Raw genomic sequence first — 20564 nt, forward strand, 5'->3', positions numbered from 1 at the left:
ATCCAGATGCCGTCCGGCACGTTGCCGCTTCGTTAAAAATGCGGGACCCTAGATTTGCTTTAAGGTTGCTTCCCGCGCTGCTTCTTTTGCTCTTGGCTGTTTATTTGCTTTTCGGTACCGACAGGGTTGAAGTTGAGATGAAGTCTTTCGGGTTCTTTGCGCTTTCGCTGGCGTCGCTGCCTTTGTGCTCTGGCGCGCCGTCGTTTGCGAGGGGTGAAGATGCCGCCTCAACGTTCCTTTCTGAGCTGATTGCGACGACACAAGCCATCGAGAAACGGTCCCCGAACGTCTCGTGTCAGCAGAGTGCCCTTGCGGTGGACCTTGGGTATGCCACGTATGAAGGCTACAGCAATGCGACAAGTGGGCTGAACATCTGGAAAGGGCAAGTTCACTTTCTGCAATCAGGGTGAGCTATGGCTGACCATTTTCAGCATCCGATACGCAGCGCCGCCGACGGCCGCCCTTCGCTGGCAACCTCCTCAACCACCGTCTCCCGAAATCTCCAATGGGACAACACCGGCGACTGAATTCGGTCCCTTTTGCCCGCAGAACTACCCCGCCGTCCCAGGGGCACCGTTCATCCCCGGCTCCGAAGACTGCCTTTTCCTGAACGTCTATGCGCCGGCTGGAGCTAAAGACCTGCCGGTGATGGTCTGGATTCATGGCGGCGGATACGGCTTTGGTGATGGACGGCAAGATATGTCGGAGATCCTCAACGCAAACGATAACGGCTTCGTGGTGGTGTCCACCCAATATCGCGTAAGCTTTTCAGCCACTGCGTCGCGAAGTTACCGCGCAAGACTAACCACCAGTAGCTCGGGGCTTTTGGATACCTCTCTTCTGCTGATGTTAAGTCTCGAGGCGTGGTTAACGCAGGATTGCTAGACCAGGCGTTCGCTCTTGCTTGGGTCCAGAAGCACGCCTGCAAATTTGGCGGAGATCGCAAAAGGGTCACGATCACCGGCGAGTCGGCTGGAGCAGGTTCGGTGATGTATCATGCGCTGGCAGCGGACGGCAGCCTTGGATCGTTGTTCTTCACGAATGTGAGTGATCAGGTCAGTGACATTTTGAGTTTGATTGCTGACTTACGGACCAGGGCATTGCGGCTTCACCGTATCTCCCGTTTCAGTATGGGTTCGACGCCGACTTTCCGAATCAGAGGTACCGTTCTTTCGCTGAGAAGGCGGGCTGCTCCTCGGAAGTGGACGTTCTCGAATGCCTCCGAGGAAAGGACAGCATGGTCCTTCAAGAGGCTAGTGCAAACACCACTGCCGAGCAGACTTATGGCCGATGGTATGTCTCTTGATACCGGCTTAACTGATTTCATTTGCTAATTGAGATATCTAGGGCTTTCTCCCCGGTTACTGATGGAGTATACATCAAGAGCCTGGCCAGTGAGCAGTTGACACAGAAGAAAGTCAACGGTGAACGCCTTCTTGTCGGGGTAAGTTGATCCGTGGTTGATGTGTGATCACGATTGACATTAGAGCAATAGAACAACGCCAATGAAGGCCCTCTCTTCGTACCTCCCAACATTGCCAGCAACACTGATCTCACAGCTTGGCTCAAACTTTCGTTTCCCAACCTTTCAGGGGCACAGATCGACGAGATCGTAGCAAAGAATCCGACAAAGACCGGAGCAAACGACACCCGCTTCGAAACGAATGGACTGACGGGCCTCACAGCCCTTGACATCAGCCAAGCCGGGGCGGGACCACTGCAGCAAGCCACCGTAAGCTATACATCCTCGTATCCCGTCAGAAACGGTGCGCTGACGTGAGCCTCAGAACATATACGCCGAGCAAACGTTCGTATGCCCGAGCTACTGGCTCTCCTCCGCATTCACAGGCCCCAAGTCTGCCTGGCACTACCAGTACTCCGTCCCCTTTGCCTGGCACACCTCTGACGTCCCGGCATACTTTGGGCCGGCGACCCCGAACCAAGGGTCGGAGTTCGTTCTCGCGTTCCGGAAGATTTGGGGCAACTTCGTTAAAAAGAATGACCCGTCCATCAGCAATGAAGAGGCGAATGGTGCGTCAAGCGTTGATTCGGCCGCGACGAATGGCGCGAGCGAGTGGCCTGTTTGGGCGGAGACAGAGCCCAAGCAGTTGAATCTCAACCAGACGGGCGGCATGCCGTATCAGTTCACCACGCAGTGGGGTGCAACCGTGACGCAGTTCCAGGCGCCTGGGCAGGTGAATGCAATTGCTGTCGTGCCTGCAGATTCGTGGGAGGGTGGACGCGGAGCCAGATGCGACTTCTGGAAGACGTTGGCACCGAGCATCCCGGCGTAGTGGGTGCGGGGTTCTTGGTATAGAGGCATCAGAACCTTTTGCCGGTGTCCCAAAAGCTCTTTCACTTCACCCTCTGTACAAATTTTGTGAAACATTAAGTGACCAGAGACTTGATCACGCTCGCGATGGGGGGTATGGACGTGAACAAAACGGTGATGGTTCCGAAAAGGCTCATGGATAGACTCGACAGCGCAGCCGCACGAGGATCCGTACGAAGAAGCAGAGCCGTTGCGATCGCCGATGAGTTGGCGCCGAGCGTGACTCCGCGCGTAATATAGTCATCTGTTTGAACGTTAGTCCTTTCATCCACTCACAGAAACCGGGCTTCTGACCTTCGGGAATTTTGAACCATCCCAGCATCCGCTGTCCAACAAGCACGCCGACAATGCCGCTCATAATGGCAATCGCAGCTACCGTGTTCGAGTCACCACCCAGATTCTCCGTCGCAGGAAGGGCGAGGGCGAGCGTCAAGCTGCGAGATGCAAACGCTAGGGATCTCTCTGCGCTGATCCCGATGGCGTAGCAGATCTTGGGGTACGAGAACAGACAGCCAATGGACATTACGATGTTGGGCAGGACGATCGCGACGAAGTGCTGCTTCAGCTCGCGGCGGTATTGGTACATAGGCAACGCAAGCGACACGATGCTCGCATCGAGGACGGTGCTGAACATATCTCCAGCGCCCGGGAGACGGCCAGAGTGAGTATGGAGCCACAGGTACGTGTAATTCGCGCCTGTTCGGAAGGCTTGTAAGGTTGTCGGCAGGGTGTCACCACGGATCGCCGCCAAAGCCCAGATACTGAGGACGGAGAAGAGCGAGGAGACGAGCACGGGGTGGAGGTACTGGCGCCAGTTTGCTGGGATCGAGGCGGCGGCCATATAGATCAGGATAATGAGGCTCAGGTGAAGAGGCATGCCGTATCCTGTTGCGTAGTATACTGGGAAGCCGACGAAAAGGAAGATGGCGGCGTAGATGGCGACGTCGAGATGAGCGCAGATATAAGCCGCCCAGAGCTGGGCACGTGGCATAGGCAGCGGGACTTGGGGAGGGAGGGACGTGTTTTGGATTGTCAGCGTCTCATCTTCGTTGTCGGAAGCTCGAAGAGGGCTGTTCGTCGCCGGAAGGAAGTTGTGAGTCGCGTTTTGAGAGGTGGGCGGCGGCGCGATGGTGTTGAGGGATAAAGAGGACGGCGCGGCGGAGATGGTTCGCGATCCTGGGATTGAATCGGTGCGCGGAGGAGTGTCCGCGAGCGGGATCTCATCGGTCTCGTTGCCCATCTCTTCGGCGCGTTCGGTGAGAGCGCGTTTCGAAGAGCCGAGGAGGAGTTGGAGGCCGCGGGTGAGGTAGGCGGCGAGGGCCATCATGATGACGAAGCCGATGACTGGAGGGCGTTAGGAGCTTCTTTTGCGAGGGAGGTGGGTTTCTCACTGAAGACGGCGATAATTTTCATGACTTCAATGATTCCAATAGAAGGACTTAGAGGGAGCATGATGAAGGAGGGAGTGAAGAAGACGTTGATCCATCGGAGGGACCAACCAGCCTGCCGGAGTTAGTTACGGCGGTGACACTGAGTAGTGAGATGCTTACCGGCACGTCAATGACCGCAACAATGGCCTTCGTTTTGTGGTTTCCAAGAACCAATTCCGACAGGAGCAAGCCGAAGAACAGCAGAATGAGACAGGCGACGGAAGCTGGGAACGAGACGCCGACGGTCTGGAAGATGACGCTAACGCCGAAGCATGCGGCGAGCATGGCCATGATGCCGAATGGGACGTAGAGCCATGAGATGAGGAGTTTCGGGGCAGATTGAAGTATAGCCTACCGATAGTGTTAGAAACCCGCGAAGCAAAGTCTTTTGAAGCGATTGGGACACAAACCAGCTTTATCGCCTCAAAGGCGTCCACGAAGTTTATGAGCCATCGAGGCCCGGCGATAGGGCGGTTGCTCGCGGTTGGCATGGTCGCTTTTGAGGGCTCAGATGCATCACAGGCTACTGCTTGTTTTTTGTCTCATGAGGATGATCAAATACGCACTTTATGTATCAGTGTATCCGACTCAACTTATATACAACAACAACAACAAGGTGACGTCGCGGAGGATGAGCAAGGTTCGTTTCGGTCAGTTATCGCTTTGGCATCGGACGATGTCGCCGTCCAAATTAGTCAATCCGCTTCGGTTTTAGCGAATCACCTCCGATGCCGCGCCGAGAAACCCACTGTAAATTAGTCTGTGTCAGCGCTGCAGCGCCGTCTGCTGAAGAAATTGAGCTTCCATGTGATAAGGGGCGCCGCCTGAGATATCTTTGCTCAGGTAGGCCCGCCGATCGGCATGACTTCCGAGGGAACGGAATGCATCCGAACGGTGTCGCTCCATCTGATGCAGGAGCTAAACCCTCGCATTTCTCGCTGGCGGGATAAGATGTGGCCACTGTCAATCTTGAACATTCGCGTTCAGTCTTCGCCCTTTAAATGACAGACTTCCCAAAGTCGACGCTTACTCTTCGCTGCTACTGATGAGGTTCCATTCGACGCAGCGAAAGTCACGCACCCACGTCTTATTTGTCACAGTATGTGAGCATCGAAAGCACAAAGAATCTCATTTTCTGCGTCTGCGAATACCTCCAGCTAGTAAATGCTTTCCATGCCAAACTTTTCCCCGATTATCGCAAGTCCATGTCTCATTATGACCGAGTCCAAAAATAAATACCATGGCAACCGCGTGCCAGTTCGAAAGCAACCCTCCCAATCCTCTCAGATTGCCGTCAATGACAACGATGCGCTGATATTGCTGCGTTCGTGTACTCCGCATCAAAACTACCGTCGGCGTCTACTTCATGTAGAAATTGGAAGCCAGGACACGGAAACAAACGTCCTGACGCGAAACGACGCTGTCTTTGATGTTTGAATGGCGCATGTTGAACACACTCTTGGTCTGCTTGAGTAGGTTGAAGACTTCTGTGATGGGCCTGACCAGCTGGTCGTTCACACCTTTGACGTTCTCGATCTCAACCCACGTCCGCTGTTGATCGTGGAATACCGCCAAGTTTTTCTGGCGTGCCTCACCTAAAAAACGATGTCAGTTTTTGTAAAAGAGATAAAAGTATTGGCAACCGTAGAGCTGTTTGAAGATGCAAACATACCTTGCCTCTGTCGAACCCATTCCTTCACCTCGTCAATTGTGACTTCGGTGGTCTGATGATGTCTGACGAAATGATTTGGCTTCAGAACAACGAACACAAAGACATTCTGAATGTGAGAGAAGTTCTTTGAGAACATGGCAAGCTCGAAGGAGCAGAAGGGCACGTTCAAATGTTCGCGGCTGTCGTTGGTTACATGGGGCCAACATCTCACCCTGCATTCCAGACTTTTGCACTTCTGATCGTTGAAGTAAATGCCAATGTTGCGAATGCCTGGCTCGTGAATTCCATAGGCATTATGACGACGAGAGAGTTCAGTCGCACGAATCCCCCAGTTCATCATCACCACGCCGAGTCGCATGTCCAAGGCGAGAATATCTTGATTGCCGCGCAAAGCAAGGTGGACGTTTCCCCTGAGGGACTCGAACCTGGCGCCGAACTTGTGCTCGATGAAAGATTTGAAGTCTGGAATAGCGCCGCTAAGTTTCATAAGCTCCTTGAATTCCGAAGTCTTGGTGAAGTGGCTTGCTTGAAACTTCACCACGCCGCTGGTCGACGTCTTGGGTCCTGGTCCTGATCCGTGAAGTATGCATCGCGCATGCACCACGGCCGGAGAATAGTTGACAGCTGACTCTAAAATCATATTCTTAATCTCAGGAGGGAGGCGTGGGAACAGATGAAAGGTCGAGAGGGGCTCAGTCTGCTCTTCGGAGCCTGCAGTGGACAGAGAGGCTGCGTTGCTGACGGGGGCAGCTTCATCGGCATCGGCGGCGGCGGCGGCGGCTGAGACTGCGTGCGATCCGTTGGAAGAAGATGTGTTTGAGGACGACTGTCCAGCAGATTGAGTCTTGTTTGCCATCTTGCTCAGTTGGTTTGGAGATGGCGAATGGGGCCTCCGAAACGAAGTTTACCTGGAGGTGGTTAGTCAAGTAGCCGTTAGAATAGAACTATTGTCAAGTAGAGAACAGATCGTGTTGGTACTTGGGCTGAGTGAGTTTTTTGGGATTGAGATATTGTTTTTCTTTTCTTTTGAACATCTTGCTGCTTCTGGGGTGGAGGAAGAATCCATTGAAGGGGTCGTTCGGAGGCTTCCGGTTGGCAGATTAAGAGAATGTAGGTGAGTCGTTGTGAGATGAAATTGAGTGAAGAAAAGGTTTTGAAAAGTAAGGTATGACAAGATCGTTCCTAGAATGGTTGAAAGGTGCATACCTAAATTCGGAGAGTGACTTGCTCGGGGGCAATTCGCCGGGGTGGTATTTCTGGCGGATTGGATGGCAGAGGTGGGCTTGATTTGGAGATGTGCGAAACGTGCTTACCGATAGATGGAGTTTCAAGGTGAGATTGGTGGGCCAGGTCGGGTTGAGATGCGTTTCGGAAGGTGTCGTGTTGTGGTGAGGCCACAAGAGGCTGGTCGAGTATCGAGATGCGGGTTGAAGGAAGAGCAAGTCGGCCGTCCACGTGGCGCAAACCCGGAACCAAGTATTTCGGGTGGTTTGAAAACGGAAGAAATCGAGAAGTCTAGAAATATGAAAGGTGACGAATTTGGGTGAGGAGGTCGAAGTCCTCCCCTGGGATGGTAGTTGTTGAGGTTGCGGCCCTGGAGGTTTGGGTGAGGCCTCGTTTGTGAAAGAAGAAGGGAGAGCGAGGTGGTGAGGGGGAGAAGATCTTCCTTTTCCAATGGTTTCGCTGCTTTTTGAAGAAGGAGCTTCAAATACGGAAGGCGCGCGTGCTCTCCTTCTTCCTCAACTGGAAACTGAAGGAGCCGCAGCTGCCAAACTTCAACTGCCAAGGCAAGAGCCGTCAGACTTCACACTTCTCGCCTTCTTTATTCAATTTAGAAGTTGAAACTGTTTTCCACCTCCGCACGTGACATGTTTGACACCAACAAATGTCTGTTTTCTCTTGAAGCTTCCACAAGTCACGACCTTGACGGTAATTTCGTCACTGTCCCCACTCCCTGCAGCTATCGAGTACAACCACAAATAACCACAGTCTTCCAGGAACCCTGATTAATTGCCTGTGTCTCAAATTATATGATTTGAAGCAGACAAGGTTGGTCAACCCCCGCGTCATCTATCATCTGCCCACTCAGCTGTATGCCGTGCTCGGCGTACCTTTGCGTGCTGCCAGATATAGTATACGCTGCTAGACAATGATCCTCCTTTTGCGCGCTGCTCTTCTGTGAGAGTTCTGAGGTTCAAATTGAATTGCGTTCTCAGATTCCGTCGCACCACCTGTCGTATCACGAGCCCCAGGGGCAAGGCGATCCATCTAGCCAGAGTCCGATGTCTCCGCGCAGTTTGGGCAAAGATCGTCATCAATCGTCGTCCTCCATCGTCGTCCGTCGTCTCTATCGTCGTCTCTATTGTCGTTATTCCTATCGCTACCCCTATCGGTTTCTCTACTACGGCCGTCCTTGTAGAAATACTAGGTACGTTAGTTAAAGTTGTAGGGTATAGTTATAGTGCCCGGCTTCCTAACTAACACTGCCCGGTTATTAAGTCTTTGAGAAAGCTCTCATGCGGACAGTTCAATGACGGCCTGTACATGATCTCTTTTCAGTTTCGCGCATCTAGGTATCAAAAGCTGCAAGACCTGGTGTCCACTTGCATCATACGAGATCGTTCTCTTTAGCCCACTCATGTTCCTCTCGTGGTCATTGCGATAGCACCTATGACAATTGATCGGGTCTTAGGTTCTGGTTTGCCGAAGCAGTCATCCGACGACGTAATCGGAAGCCGTGAAAGCTTCCTGTCGCTCGCCTGGGTACCATGACCATACGTCTCCATCGTTCTACCTCGGTCTTCTCGTGCTCCGCACGCGCTTGATCGTGTTAATGAGCCCCTGGTTGGCAAAGGACCGATTCTCACGGCCGAATTCCGGACTGGCTCCGCTCGATGTCCGTTTGCGGCGATGAAAGAAACCGAAAACCTCGTGTCGGCATCAATAAACAGCTCACCAAGAACATCTTCGGAGCCGAGCGGAGTAGGAAGAAAGAAACTCCTCGAAACTTTCGCCCGACTGCCGAGAGCTGGGATAGATGTGGTTGAGATTGACATCAGCACTCCCGTCGTTGTGATCGGTGATATTCAGGGGCACAGCATCGGTTTTCCCAAACCGCTCCTCCAATTGCTTGGAAACGGGACGGTAATCCTGATTGCAGGAGGTGACTGGAATGCCAACGACTCTCGCGAACCAGTTCATCCGAACCGCAAAGTCGATGACGAGATAAGCTCCGCTCTCGAGCACCGGTGCCGGGTGAACTCCCATCAAGACGGATAAGCATACTTTCCGCCGTAACGATGTCTTCTTTCCAGCTCAAGAATTCTTAGTTGCAACGCCAACCTCGTGTTTCCGCTTCCAAGGCCATGAGCATGTCTCACTCCCGCCCACTCTCAAACGCCGCTTCTTCCCACGATCGACGCCTCCACATTCCACCCACACCCCCTCAAACTATTGCGTAGTGTCTTGGCCCTGCAACAATCTCTCACACCCAGGCCGGATCCGACAACGTCTCCTGGATGCGACCCCACTGAACCGGCTCTCGCGTGCAGAATGCAAGAAACAGAAGAAACTTTCACGACCTTCTCGTGTTCTTCTCGTGGGTTGTACCAAAGATAGCTGCAGCTTTCCCTCATTCGTCCCGTACTATGAACGCCAAAACGGCGAGCGCACGCGGATCTCACGCCATGGCCGTCCGCATTCGTCGACCTTCGGGATTCGTCTTCGCGATGTTGCTGAACCTTCCTGATGAACTCTGTGAAGCGAGGGGATTCTACCTTGACCGTTTCCGGGTCTTCACCCTCGAAGAAGCTTTCGACATGAGAAGTCTCCATCGAAAGAAGTGTCTATATCAAGAACGCATGAGCCGGTCCATCAAGCCTCCTTTCTTCTCATCATCACAACACCATTGACAAGAACAACAACCACAATCATAACAGTCTTTCGTTTGAAACCCCACATTCGCTCACAATGTCCCGTCTCATCCTCGCCGCGGCCTTCTTGGCTGGCGTCCAAGCCCAATCCTCTTCGACCCAGGTCACCGTCGTAGTCCCCCCGACTACCACCGTCACCCCTGGCACCGTGTCCACCGTGACGCCTGCCGGTACCACCGTCATTGGCTCCGGCACTGACACCACTGTGACCGTCCCGGCATCTTCCACCGTCTCCGTGGGAACCGACTCCTCCGTGGTCACTCTGCCGGGAAGCGACACCGTCACGGTCTCCGCGCCGACATCCACCACCGTGATCACGGCCACGGACGCTTCCGGTGCTACTACCGTCCCAGTCACCACTTCAACTTCCTCCTTCATCGACCTCGGCTTGTCTCTCTCCACGACCTTTACCACGACCACCGACACAACCATCCTCACCGTCCCTCCGGCAGTCAACACCTCCCTTCCGGTGCCCCCGGTTGATCCCACCCAAACCTTCATTTCGACCACAGTCGTCATCGGAAACTCGACGACCGTGATTCCCTTCGTCCCGATCCCGCCTACAGTCGCCCCCGTGCCTCCTCCTAACAACGGTACCAGCCCTCCGTTCAACAACGGCACAGGCCAGCCCACCATCACCCTCCCTCCTCCCGTCGTGACCATCCCTCCCCCCACCGTCACAACGACATGCAACTACAATGGCACTTGCAGCATCGTCACCCTCCCGCCTTGCGTCACAGTTACAACCTGCTACGCCAACGGAGCCTGCGTGCCCGTAACAACTATCACCTACCCCATCACAACTCCCACACCTCCCATCGTCCTCCCTCCTCCTACGACTCAGCCGTACGTGACCACCGCCACACGCTGCCGCTTCAACGGAACTTGCGAGACCATCACCAGAACCTACCCCGTCCCGCCTATCGTCACCACCGGTCAGACCACCAGGACCAGAACCTACACCACCTGCGATTCTAGCTGCCGAGTCGTCACGACCGTCCAGACCTCAAGCTACACCCGTGTCATTCCCCCTGCCAGCTTCACCACCCGTGCTACTGTGCCTGGAACTCCCCAGCAACCCTCTCAACCGGGTGTCCCTGGCACCCCTCAACAGCCTACTCAGCCCGGCGTTCCTGGAACTCCTCAGCAGCCCACTATCCCCGGACAATCCCCCGCTCAACCCTCCGTCCCGGGAACTCCTCAGCAGCCTTCCCAGCCCGGTGTCCCCGACACCCCCCAGCAGCCTTCTCAACCTGGTGTCCCCGGTACTCCTCAGCAGCCGACCCAGCCTGGTGTTCCTGGCACGCCTCAGCAGCCAACTCAGCCTGGCGTTCCGGGAACCCCTCAACAGCCCACTCAGCCGGCCGGCCAGCCCCCTGTCAATCCGGGTAAGCCTACTACTGCCGTGCCGCCCGTTGCGACCGGCACCAGCCCTGGTTCAAGCCCCACGCCGGTGGTCACCGCCGGCCAGAAGGCCCTGCGTGTCGAGATGATGAGCTTGGTTGGAGCCATCGCCGCGGGGATGCTCCTGTTCTAAGACAGCCATATCACTTCATGAGCATTTTGCATAGTATGCTTGGAACAAGAAAAGTCTCCTTTTTATTTCCTTTGTCAAAGGCCCTCTAGAATTTGGCCGGAAGAGAAAACATAGATCGCAATAGAAGTTGAACGAAGGGGTCTCTTGATAGAGATGATAATGACCAATAATATTAATGATAATACCTTATTGTCTTTATGAGTGACTTGTGAGCTATCATTGTGCTCTCCATCTATGAACCTCTTGCTTCCCCTTATGTCCTTCAAGCAACCTCTTTGGCCGGACTGCCGTTGTCCAATGCCATTATCGCCCGGGAGGCCATTGTTGTCCGCCAGAATACTAAAGGTCCCTTTCATTTACGGTCACCGAGACTTCTTGAACCCTGCGAAGTCTTATTACTACGGTCGAACAAGGTTCGGCAACTGCAGGGTCTCAAGCAAGCATTTCAACCTTGAGTAGAGACCTATGATAGGTAATTTTCCTAGCATGTAACATGGACTCAAGACATGCAGCTTATTCCCACATTGCAGTCTTGCATCGCAGGTTCGTATTGCTGTCCTTTATTTATCCCGAGCAACAAAATTGCGATGGAGCTGTGCAACACTCGAATCGCCAATATGGGGGTTATCATGTTATGGAATGCGAGAGCCAAACTCTGCGCGGAATATGCGTGATTCTGGTCAGTTTTCTCTTAGGCCTTTTCATGCACGCTCTTATTCCCCAAACTCGCGCTGCTGCGCTATCTGAAGACCAAGGATCCGACGAAAGCTCGGGTAATGATCAGCCTCATGACGCTGCGCCCTCCGAGCCCGCCAGGCTTCCGACAACATCAGGTGCAGATTTACCCGCCACAGGCGTTGCCGATGGCATCGTGACGGAGACTCGGCAGCAGAATACAGCCCTCGATCCCACCGCCAAAGCCCCCAAACATCATGCGATAGCTATGGCTTCTCCGTCGCTGTTCAGCACGCCTCTTGTCTTGACTGCCGAGCCTCGACCACCGTTCCAACCGAACGTTCGAAGCTTGACGCAGATACCGAGAACTACGTTGCCGCCGTGGGAAATTGCTTTCGAAGCCAACGTCAAGAACAGCCGCCTTTTTCATCTCCCGGAAGAAATCCTGCTTCTTATCCTGCAGCTCGCCGATATTCCAGACTTGTACATGTGGCGCCAAGTTTCCTTTACATTCTGGCGCATCTACCAGAGCAAGTATTTCCGGAATTTCCATCGGGACGGCAAGTTGTTCTATGAGATCGAGAAGGAGGGGCTGAAAGGCTTCGAGCACGATGAAGAGACTAGGAAACGTGCAAGGGACCAGGCGTATTGCGATAAGTGCATCGCCAAGACACAATCGAAAAAGATCGTCAGTCCCTTATGGAGCCTCCAGTTCAAGACGCTCTACTGTTCTTTCTGTCGAAAAGACCATCCTCGATCCTGGTTCTCGCACAAGGAGCGTCAAAAGAAGTATGTCGGCCTTCGCTGTGTTTCATGGGAGGGGCACTTCCGAGTCTGCCCTCACGAGACTGTGTCTATGCCGTTGGTCCTACAATACGTCGATCGTATCGGCATAGCCGGCAAGGATCGCCACACATACCACGATATTGTCATTTGTCAGGTCTGCCAGGCCGTTGCTGGCAAGCTCGCGGGGGAGGATATCCGCACTCGCAATAACATTACTCCCTCAAAGGTTTCGTTAGTGAACGTGGGGCCGGACTACCGAGACCGTTCTCAGGTCATGTTCTTGATCGATTGGACACTCCCTGTCTTTGAGATTCCCGAGGACCGTGGTGTTACATACCTTTTCCTACTACAGCGCTTGAGAGAGTTTGAGAAGACATACGGCGACATGCTTTGCCCGCACCTTCCCCTCGAGAGACTTCTCGCGCCTTTTGACTCGCGCCTTTGTGTCTGTCTCGGAGGCGACAGAAGAATCGGGGTCATATCGCCATGCGAGCGCAACATCGACTGGGTGGACAAGCATCACCCAGCTCGCGGCTGCAAAAGAAAAGGCACTACTCGGATCTCGGGTGTTTTCCTGTCCCAAGATGACAAATACCCAGTCAAACACGAAGTCACATGTAGAGATTATTGTGGAAATTTCATCTGGACCAGAAAGGACCGCTTCGTGTTTCTTAGCAGGCATACAGCTTCTCTTGTACATGCAGACGGCACTGGAAGGCCGTGGTATGCGCATGCCAATAATTTGCTGGAGCCACAATCATACGGGGCAAAGGACGACATCGAGGCGAAGCATGTCTTATGGTGCGATGATAAGACCTGCAAGAATGGCAGGAAGTGGAAGGATAGTAGACACTGATTTCGATTCAATAATTTTGCAACTTAATACCGATAGTCAAAAGGCTTCCAGGTCCGCTCACGGGCCAAGTAGGAGACTGGTGGTGATCGGATCGACATGAACGTGGAAGCTGGCTTCGGCACCCACAATTTCAGCGGAGGTGGTCATCTTACAACGATCGCAGGGCTTTCAGGCAAAAAGGAAGACTCAGGAATCAAACCGCGCACAAGCTTAGAGGACGCAACTTAGATACGAAAATAATCAACAATCTTTTCACTGATATCGAGCCGTCTGTGACGGACTGAGGCTACCTAGGTACGCCAAACGCCAAGCCATTCCTGCCTCCGGAGATATTTTACAGCCACAATTACGCACCACGGGGTTTCGCCTTGGCCGCCGCCTTCTCCTTCTTCTCAAGCTTCTGCTTCTTCTTCTTCTCTTCGTTCTTCGCATCCAGCTTGCGCTTGGCGTCAGCCTTCTGCTCCTCCGTCTTGGGAATCACCTTGAAGAATCCGTCCAGGCGAACCTGCTGGCTGCTCTTCAGGTTCTTCTCCAGTCTAGCTCCTGCAGAGCGCACACGGTCCTCTGAGAATCCCTTCTCGGTGACGAGGAACTGCACCAGACCATCCATATCAGGCTTCTCCCACTTGAAATCGCATAGCGGGTCGTCGGCTGGGCGGACGTCAGGCTTGAAGAAGAGCTCGCGAGCGTCCTGGTAGGGCCAGTCCTCGGGAATCTGGTATTTGCCCTTGGGGTCTTCCTTGATCGCCTCCACCAGCTTGTCCAGAGTGCCGTGCTCGCGGATGAGCTTGAGGGCGGTCGAGGGGCCGACCTTGGGGATCGGGTCAAGGTAATCACAGCCGAGGAGAATGCAGAGATCGACGAACTGTAGGGTCAAGTCAGCGAATGATATCAGAGCGTTGGAGAGGAAGAATACTAACCTGCTCACGCTCCATACCCAGGCCCTCGAGCACCTTGTCGATGTGGACCTCCTGAATGGGCTCCTTGCGCTGCTCGCTGAAAGTCAGGTGGCGCAGGAGGATGGGTGTGTCGAAGGTGAGGGTATCCATATCCTCGCTAGCAGCGGCGTAGACCTTGCCGGCGCGAGCCAGCACGGCACACTGCGCCTCAGCTTCGGTCGGGGCGACGATGAAGGGGATGCCCATCAGCTTGAGCAAGCGCTGGCACTCGGCATTGTGCTCGCGGGTGACGCGGACCGTTCGTCTGGAGAACTTCTCGACGTCCTCGGCCGTTCCAGTCTCCTTAGCCTCCTCGAGGTTCTCGTTGGCCTCCTGCTTGCGCTGGAATCGCTTGGCCAGCTCGCCAGACTTGAGCTTGGGCGGGGCACCATCGAAGACGTAGAGGGGCTTGATGCCGTTGTCGACCATTCGCAGGGTGCGGTAGAAGAGACCCATCAGATGCGAGGTGGTCTCACCGCTCTCGTTCATGAGCTGCTGGCCATCAGATCGGACGGCGATGAGGAAGGAGTAGATGCTCATGGACCTGGACGCAGAGTCAGCGAGGGGCAGTCAACGACGGTAGGGGATGAAAGAGGAAGACGCACGCATCAATGGCGACTTTGCGGCCAAAGTGGGCCTTGATCTCGCCCTCCTTGATGGCATTGGGAGCCTCCTCCTTGATGATCTGGTAGAGGTTTTTGATACCCATCTTGCTGTCGTGGTCGCGGGAGTCGTTGGATGCAGGGAAGTCGAAAAGTGCGAAAGGTTGACGCGCCTGGTGAGGTCATGACGCGCCGCTGGACGCGTTAAGTGGCTGACTAAGGGGTAGACAGTCTGTGCGCACACCCCGGCCACCCCAAGGAAGGAGGCAGCGACAGGGATCACGATGCAGGCAGAAGGAGCTCAACACATGGAGTTGTGTCGATTTCTGACGTCGTGATAATCTTTTGCCATGTTGAGCATTCTCAAACGAGTGTTTCCAGGCAAAATTTGTGTCGTAAAAATCCCTACGTCCCAAGGCCGCCGGAAAGGCCAACAGCTGGTCACACGTATCGTGGTATCACTCGCTCTGTTTACCTTCTCCTTCGCGATCTCCGTTGCTGCCCTCGCTGCCTTTCCCCATATCCGTTGCTGTCTCTGGGCTCTGTCTCTGGGCTTTGGCTTGATTCTCGCTCTTTCTTTCTGGTGTCCAAATTGTAGCTCAAGTCGTGCATGACCACCTCTCCAGCGCTGCTTCTTCAAGCCCAGGGGACGGTTGTACTCGCTTCGTGCGGCCACTTCCGGGTATCTATGCCTGTAGTGCATGCTTTCCACGATCTGAGAGTTCTCGAACCTGGAAATTGCGATGGATTATCAAAGCCTTAGGGCAAGGGAACACGTGCGCCGGGATGGGAAGAACGAACTGGAAGAGCCACAGCCAGAGGCCAAGTGCTTGGTGTTGTGTGAATCGTGAGTTAAGAGGCCATATTATGCTGGCTTTCCATATTTTCGAATTTAGCCCCAAGAAAATCGGGAGCGGTCGACGCAGACGCCTCGCGATCCCTTTGCAAAAGCTGTTGTCCGCGGCCCGCCGAAGATGGCCACGAACTGTCAAGCTGAGCTTTCCGCAAGTGGCACACTATCATCAAATCCAGAAACCCGACGCGCTTGTTGTCAAGGAAGACTTGTCGCACCGGCTCGCCCAGCGAGACCTTTCCTGGTTGAACCGTGTCAGAGGTGGACTGGTGACCTGTCAAGCATCGAGTACATCATCTGAAATATCACGCGAAGCCAATTTTGCATCACAGTCAAGTCAAGTGGCGCTTATATCAGTTCCAAAGTCACGATGGAAAGGGAAAAAGATGCGTGTGCGAAGCTGTGTTATTGATTGCTACGGAGCGTGCCGTTCGTGCATGCCCAAGGTGAGAGACCAATCTAGCTACCAATCTGAAAAGCTGCTACCAAGCTGTCCTGTTCCAATGAAAACCTGCCCAAGGCATTCCAAGTCCTGTTCGATCCCAAAACGTACCACCCAAACACTTGGCCCGGATGGCTCATTCTGTGAAATCAGATGGCAAGAAGAAGAGCCAGGCCGGCGACGAGGCCAGCACCGGTCTTCTCAGCACCCGAAGAAGGGATGGGAGTGATGGTGCCAGAGGCAGAGACAGTGGGAGTCATGACAGCAGAAGTGCTGCCAGACGCGGTGCCAATAGTGGAGGTGGCCACGCTGGTGGTCTCCTCAGTGATAACCGAGGTCTGAACCAGAGAAGTGGTGACCTCAGAGGAGGTAACCATGGGAGTGGTCATGACCTCAGAAGAGGACATGGTCGAGGTGACCTGGATCCACTCACAAGTGGTGGTGGTCACCGGGCGACAGACCTCGCTGTTCATGACTACAGAAAGGTTAGCAAATGAGGCCAGAAAAAATAGAGACAAGTGAAAACACGAAAACACGTACCAGTGAAGCCGTTGCCGCCAGTAGGGATCGGCTTGTGAATGGAATCGCCGAGGATAGTAGTCAGGACCGGCTGAGCTGGATGAAAATGAAGATTAGCCGGGGCGTTGTGGTGAGATGGGAAGGAAACTTACGGAGCTCGGTGTTGTCGGTGAGCTTGACACGCTGCTGAGCAGCGCCACGCGTGGCAAAGTGGCCAATGATGGCAACAGAAAGCTTGGCGTTCATAGAGAACTTCATTGTGCCGGCTGGTGATGGTTAGAAGGACGAGAGAGAAGAGAGGGAGAAGCAGTTGACTGACCTGTCGAGAGTGGGTAGGTTTTGGGTGTTTGTGAAGGGTTGAAGTGAAGGTTGCAAGGCTTTGGAGAAGCGAGTAGAGAGAGAATGTATTTGCGTGGGTTGAAAAAAGAAAAGAGGAAGAAGTTTTTCGAGAGGAGGGTAGAGGAGGGGGATATTTGTACTTGATGGGGGAGTGATTGAGGCGAGCCTGTGGCAGCCCTCTCTCAAAGGGCACAGTCTCCGCTCTTTTGACTGGTTCAAGAGGGTGAGTGCAAGAGAGAACTGAGGGTGCCTCGAGGAAAACACTGCAGCTCTGACTTTTGTGATTGGCCGATTGGTGGTTGGTTGTCAGGTTGACCATAAAAGTGAAGGTATCGAGAGATCAGGAAGCGGGTCCAGGTGGTGTTCCATGACCAAAAGGGCGAGAGCAGGGTGGCTTTGAGATGGTTATTATGTCGTTGGGTTGAGCAGAGCTCTGTGACTTGCTGATCTCTGAGCTGCGGAAGGCCACGGAAGGTTGAGGTGGGTGTCTTTGGAAGAGAGTGCGCAACTCGCACTCAGCGCTGGCAACTCAGCTTCAGCGCAGGAAACTCCAAAAAAGCGTAGAAAACTCTTTGAGGGCTGAAAAAGACATCTTAGGGCTTTGAAGAGACTTGGGTGCTTGCAGACTGCTTCTTTTGAGGTCATAAGTTGGTGGCTCCGGGCTCTGTTTGCTTTGTAGAGGCGGATGAAGACTGGAAGCATCGCGAATGAGCGCGGGCATCAATTTAAGAGTAGAGATTCCATGAATTCTGTCAGACTTCTGGCTGTTTGATATGGTGGATGGACTGGGCCACAGCAGGGCGGTGGCTCTGAGGTCCTGGGGTGGGCGCGGGGGAGAGGACTTGGCGCCTTGAGGTGAACGGGGCGGCCAGTCGAGACCATAATTGACAAAATATTATTGAATTTTTTGCAATTCACCTTACTATGGACCCTAGTCTTGCTTGCAGCCTCCAGGTGTGTCTGGCCCTCGAGTCTCATCTTTCTGGCTGCTGGAATTTCTGACGTTCGACTTCCACTTCAACACTCGTCCTCCCAGAGTCGATGCTCGTCACACGCAGCTCGGCAACCCAATTCTTGACGCGCCGACTCTCCTTTCTTATCCTCGGTCAATTACTTCAGTAATCCAGTCTTGCCCATTCGTTTACTCTGCTGCGTGTGCCTCAAGACTGGTCAACCAAAATGGCGCCCACCACTATAAATGATCTCCCTCAGGAGATCGTCAACGCGATCGTCAGCGAGATCATCGACGAGCACACTTACGGATTATCCGACATCGAAGATATTTCCGGTATCGTTCCCGTCTGCCACAAATTCATGAGCGCTGTGAAGGACATCGCCAGACGCCAGCACCAAAAGCTGGAGAACAAGCTCGGCACCTATCTCCTCAGCTCAATCTACAACGACGCCCTCGCCGCAATCTCATTCCCTTCCTTCGCCAAGCTGAACTCTCTGGCCACTGACGAGGAGAAGAAAAAATCGATGAAGGAGCATCTCACGAACTGGCAGAGTCTTGAGCTTTTCATGACTTGCACCCGCAGTCCCACCCAGCAATTGGGCGTCTGCCACTTCATCGACAAGACCATCATTCCCTTTGCCGAAGACTTTGCCCTCAAAACTTCCGATCTCGACGCCAAAGACTTCCAGATGCGCCTCCCCGAGTGGGCCGAGTCGAGCCTCAAAGGAGCTTACCAGCCGCTGGTGCTGGAGGTACCCGCGATTACCTCCTACCACCCCAACGAGAGCCGTCGAATTCTCCGCGCGTTCTGCCGATTCGAGCTCCTGTCCCATGTCTTCAGAGCTAGGCCTGGTCTACAGCTCTGGGATCTCAAGGCTCAGCACGAGCTGCTCGACGCCTACTTTGACCAGCATGAGATGGAAGAGGTACTTTGCGTCTCCCAATACGTCAATGACCTCCACGTCTACCTCTTCCGAGCGTTCATGAGCGCCAATGACGGCCGCGACGTTCAGGAGGATTTCAGACAGGTCTGTCGCGCCTTTAAGCCCGTCAATGGAGTCTGGAAGATTCCCGACAGGTACAACATAACGCGCTCAGATTCTGGTGAACGCATATGGTATGCCACACACGTCCACGACGAGACCGTCACCCGCATCGACAAGATCCAATTCTTAGACACTATGACGCAGTCCACAGTCATCAAGCAGATCTCCACCTTCGGCTTGGGCTTCTTGCGTTCGTTCCTCGCCTCGCCCATCCAAGAGTATAGACAGTGGATGGTGAAGTACGCCGACATCATCCTCAAGGACATCTGCACGGCTGAGGTCGAGCACGTCGGCGCTGAATCCAACTGGACCTGGGCAAACCACTACGGAAAATTCTGTCCCGAGGACCCAGTCATCACCATCCCCGGCCGCGTTAGCTGCGAATGCGAGAGAGACTCCCCCAACACCGCCTGGAAGGTCCTTGGTCATGGCGGTTCTGTCAAAACCCTTCTTGGCTTTCGCCGCTGCGGATGGGTGTTCTGGTCCGACGAGCGTCTCCGCGCGCGCCGCTTCTGGGCCATTCGCGACATCAATCCTTACCAGCGCGACATCGACATGGACGCTGCTGAGAACCAATGGATCAATGCTCCGCTCCCAGACGTACTGCTCGAAGATCTAAGCTTTTCGGATGCTTTCAGGTTCGCTGTTCGCGAGCTAAGCAGCCTCGCGGACTGGAAGCTGCACAAATTCTGCAAGGACTCTGAGACCATGCTCAACCGTTGGCGCTGCGATTTCGTGAGCGACCTTCGGGCACGCTGCGTGGCCGTGGTCACCTTCGACGAGCTATTTGGACCGCTTGTACCGCCTGACTTACCGTTGCCCGTGGAGGTTGCTCCTGGTATCTTTTGGGGCTAGGCAGGAACTTCATCGGCGGGTGTTTGCGCGGAGGTACGATGAATGATATTCCCACGTTGTCGAAGAGACATTATGCTAACGTCGACTTCTTCCAGATGTGCTCAGCATACGAGGACCTAATGGCTGGGCATGAATCATGGGAAATAACTCTAGCTAATGGAAAGACCGTCACCGAATCGACCAAGATGATGGGGAGAAGACGATGGAGGAAGACGCTGAAGTAGGAAGACACCGGGGGGCGAAGACGTGGTACAGCGACGACGAGGGACGACGACGACAGAGGACACCGGCGACTGATGACAGAAATAACAGCAACCACATGACCGGCAGGGACAACAAGACTGTGTCGATGGATACTGGCATATTGTCATTCGCGACCCGGCTTGAGACATGGAAGGAGTCAATCGTGTGTGCAAGCCTTCGGGTGGTGTCAAACCCCTACTACGCGTAACGACTCAATGAGAGGACGATGAACTGGCTTCCGAGATAGTATTTGCGTAGACAGAGGAAATCCGAAGAGTATCAATCATACTTCCCACTCGAATAATGCGTGAGAAGCGCGTGAAAACTACTGAGACACGCTGGGTGCTGCTTGTTATCATGTTTGTGGCGATTCTCAGATTCACTTTGTTCAATTATGACCTTGATTAAAACACGCAATAATTTCTTCAAAGTCCTCACCAATCATCAAAAGGTAAAACAAAACATGAAAAGCATTCACAAGCATCTGAATAACATTATAAACCACGCAGAATGCTTGAAACCTTCGATTTGCGAAAATGCCCCTATGATGCG

General features: G+C 53.8%; 8 protein-coding genes across 8 annotated transcripts; 4 read left to right on the plus strand and 4 right to left on the minus strand.

Annotated features, from left to right (window-relative positions):
* Positions 1-137: 137 nt before the first annotated feature.
* LIP1-5 (Lipase 1) lies at positions 138-2294 on the plus strand (the record flags this gene model as incomplete). The annotated part of the gene is made up of 7 exons (XM_066153052.1): positions 138-325; positions 432-759; positions 816-1043; positions 1097-1293; positions 1348-1444; positions 1496-1732; positions 1788-2294. The coding sequence occupies 7 exons, from the start codon at positions 138-140 to the stop codon at positions 2292-2294; spliced, it is 1782 nt and encodes a 593-aa protein (XP_066007821.1).
* Positions 2295-2388: 94 nt separating this feature from the next.
* CGGC5_v014194 (Plastidal glycolate/glycerate translocator 1) lies at positions 2389-4253 on the minus strand (the record flags this gene model as incomplete). Its single annotated transcript, XM_032023530.1, has 5 exons — positions 2389-2576; positions 2627-3676; positions 3724-3835; positions 3883-4113; positions 4173-4253. 5 exons carry the CDS (start codon positions 4251-4253, stop codon positions 2389-2391), a joined length of 1662 nt encoding a protein of 553 aa, XP_031879763.1.
* Positions 4254-5121: 868 nt separating this feature from the next.
* CGGC5_v014195 (uncharacterized protein) lies at positions 5122-6290 on the minus strand (the record flags this gene model as incomplete). Its single annotated transcript, XM_032023531.1, has 2 exons — positions 5122-5357; positions 5435-6290. The coding sequence occupies 2 exons, from the start codon at positions 6288-6290 to the stop codon at positions 5122-5124; spliced, it is 1092 nt and encodes a 363-aa protein (XP_031879766.1).
* Positions 6291-9403: 3113 nt separating this feature from the next.
* On the plus strand, positions 9404-10903 carry CGGC5_v014196 (Accumulation-associated protein; the record flags this gene model as incomplete). Its single annotated transcript, XM_032023532.1, has 1 exon — positions 9404-10903. The coding sequence occupies one exon, from the start codon at positions 9404-9406 to the stop codon at positions 10901-10903; it is 1500 nt and encodes a 499-aa protein (XP_031879765.1).
* A 703-nt stretch (positions 10904-11606) lies between these two features.
* On the plus strand, positions 11607-13220 carry CGGC5_v014197 (uncharacterized protein; the record flags this gene model as incomplete). The annotated part of the gene is made up of 1 exon (XM_032023533.1): positions 11607-13220. One exon carries the CDS (start codon positions 11607-11609, stop codon positions 13218-13220), a length of 1614 nt encoding a protein of 537 aa, XP_031879768.1.
* Positions 13221-13566: 346 nt separating this feature from the next.
* dnr-8 (Flap endonuclease 1) lies at positions 13567-14867 on the minus strand (the record flags this gene model as incomplete). The annotated part of the gene is made up of 3 exons (XM_032023534.1): positions 13567-14085; positions 14141-14702; positions 14764-14867. The coding sequence occupies 3 exons, from the start codon at positions 14865-14867 to the stop codon at positions 13567-13569; spliced, it is 1185 nt and encodes a 394-aa protein (XP_031879767.1).
* A 1337-nt stretch (positions 14868-16204) lies between these two features.
* CGGC5_v014199 (uncharacterized protein) lies at positions 16205-17232 on the minus strand (the record flags this gene model as incomplete). The annotated part of the gene is made up of 5 exons (XM_032023535.2): positions 16205-16530; positions 16596-16670; positions 16727-16840; positions 16894-17052; positions 17190-17232. The coding sequence occupies 5 exons, from the start codon at positions 17230-17232 to the stop codon at positions 16205-16207; spliced, it is 717 nt and encodes a 238-aa protein (XP_031879770.2).
* Positions 17233-18092: 860 nt separating this feature from the next.
* On the plus strand, positions 18093-19769 carry CGGC5_v014200 (uncharacterized protein; the record flags this gene model as incomplete). The annotated part of the gene is made up of 1 exon (XM_032023536.1): positions 18093-19769. One exon carries the CDS (start codon positions 18093-18095, stop codon positions 19767-19769), a length of 1677 nt encoding a protein of 558 aa, XP_031879769.1.
* Between the last annotated feature and the right edge of the window lie 795 nt (positions 19770-20564).

Source organism: Colletotrichum fructicola, assembly GCF_000319635.2.
Source record: "Colletotrichum fructicola Nara gc5 chromosome Unknown KSG_Nara_v1_contig08, whole genome shotgun sequence".
Classification (NCBI taxonomy): Eukaryota; Fungi; Ascomycota; class Sordariomycetes; order Glomerellales; family Glomerellaceae; genus Colletotrichum; species Colletotrichum fructicola.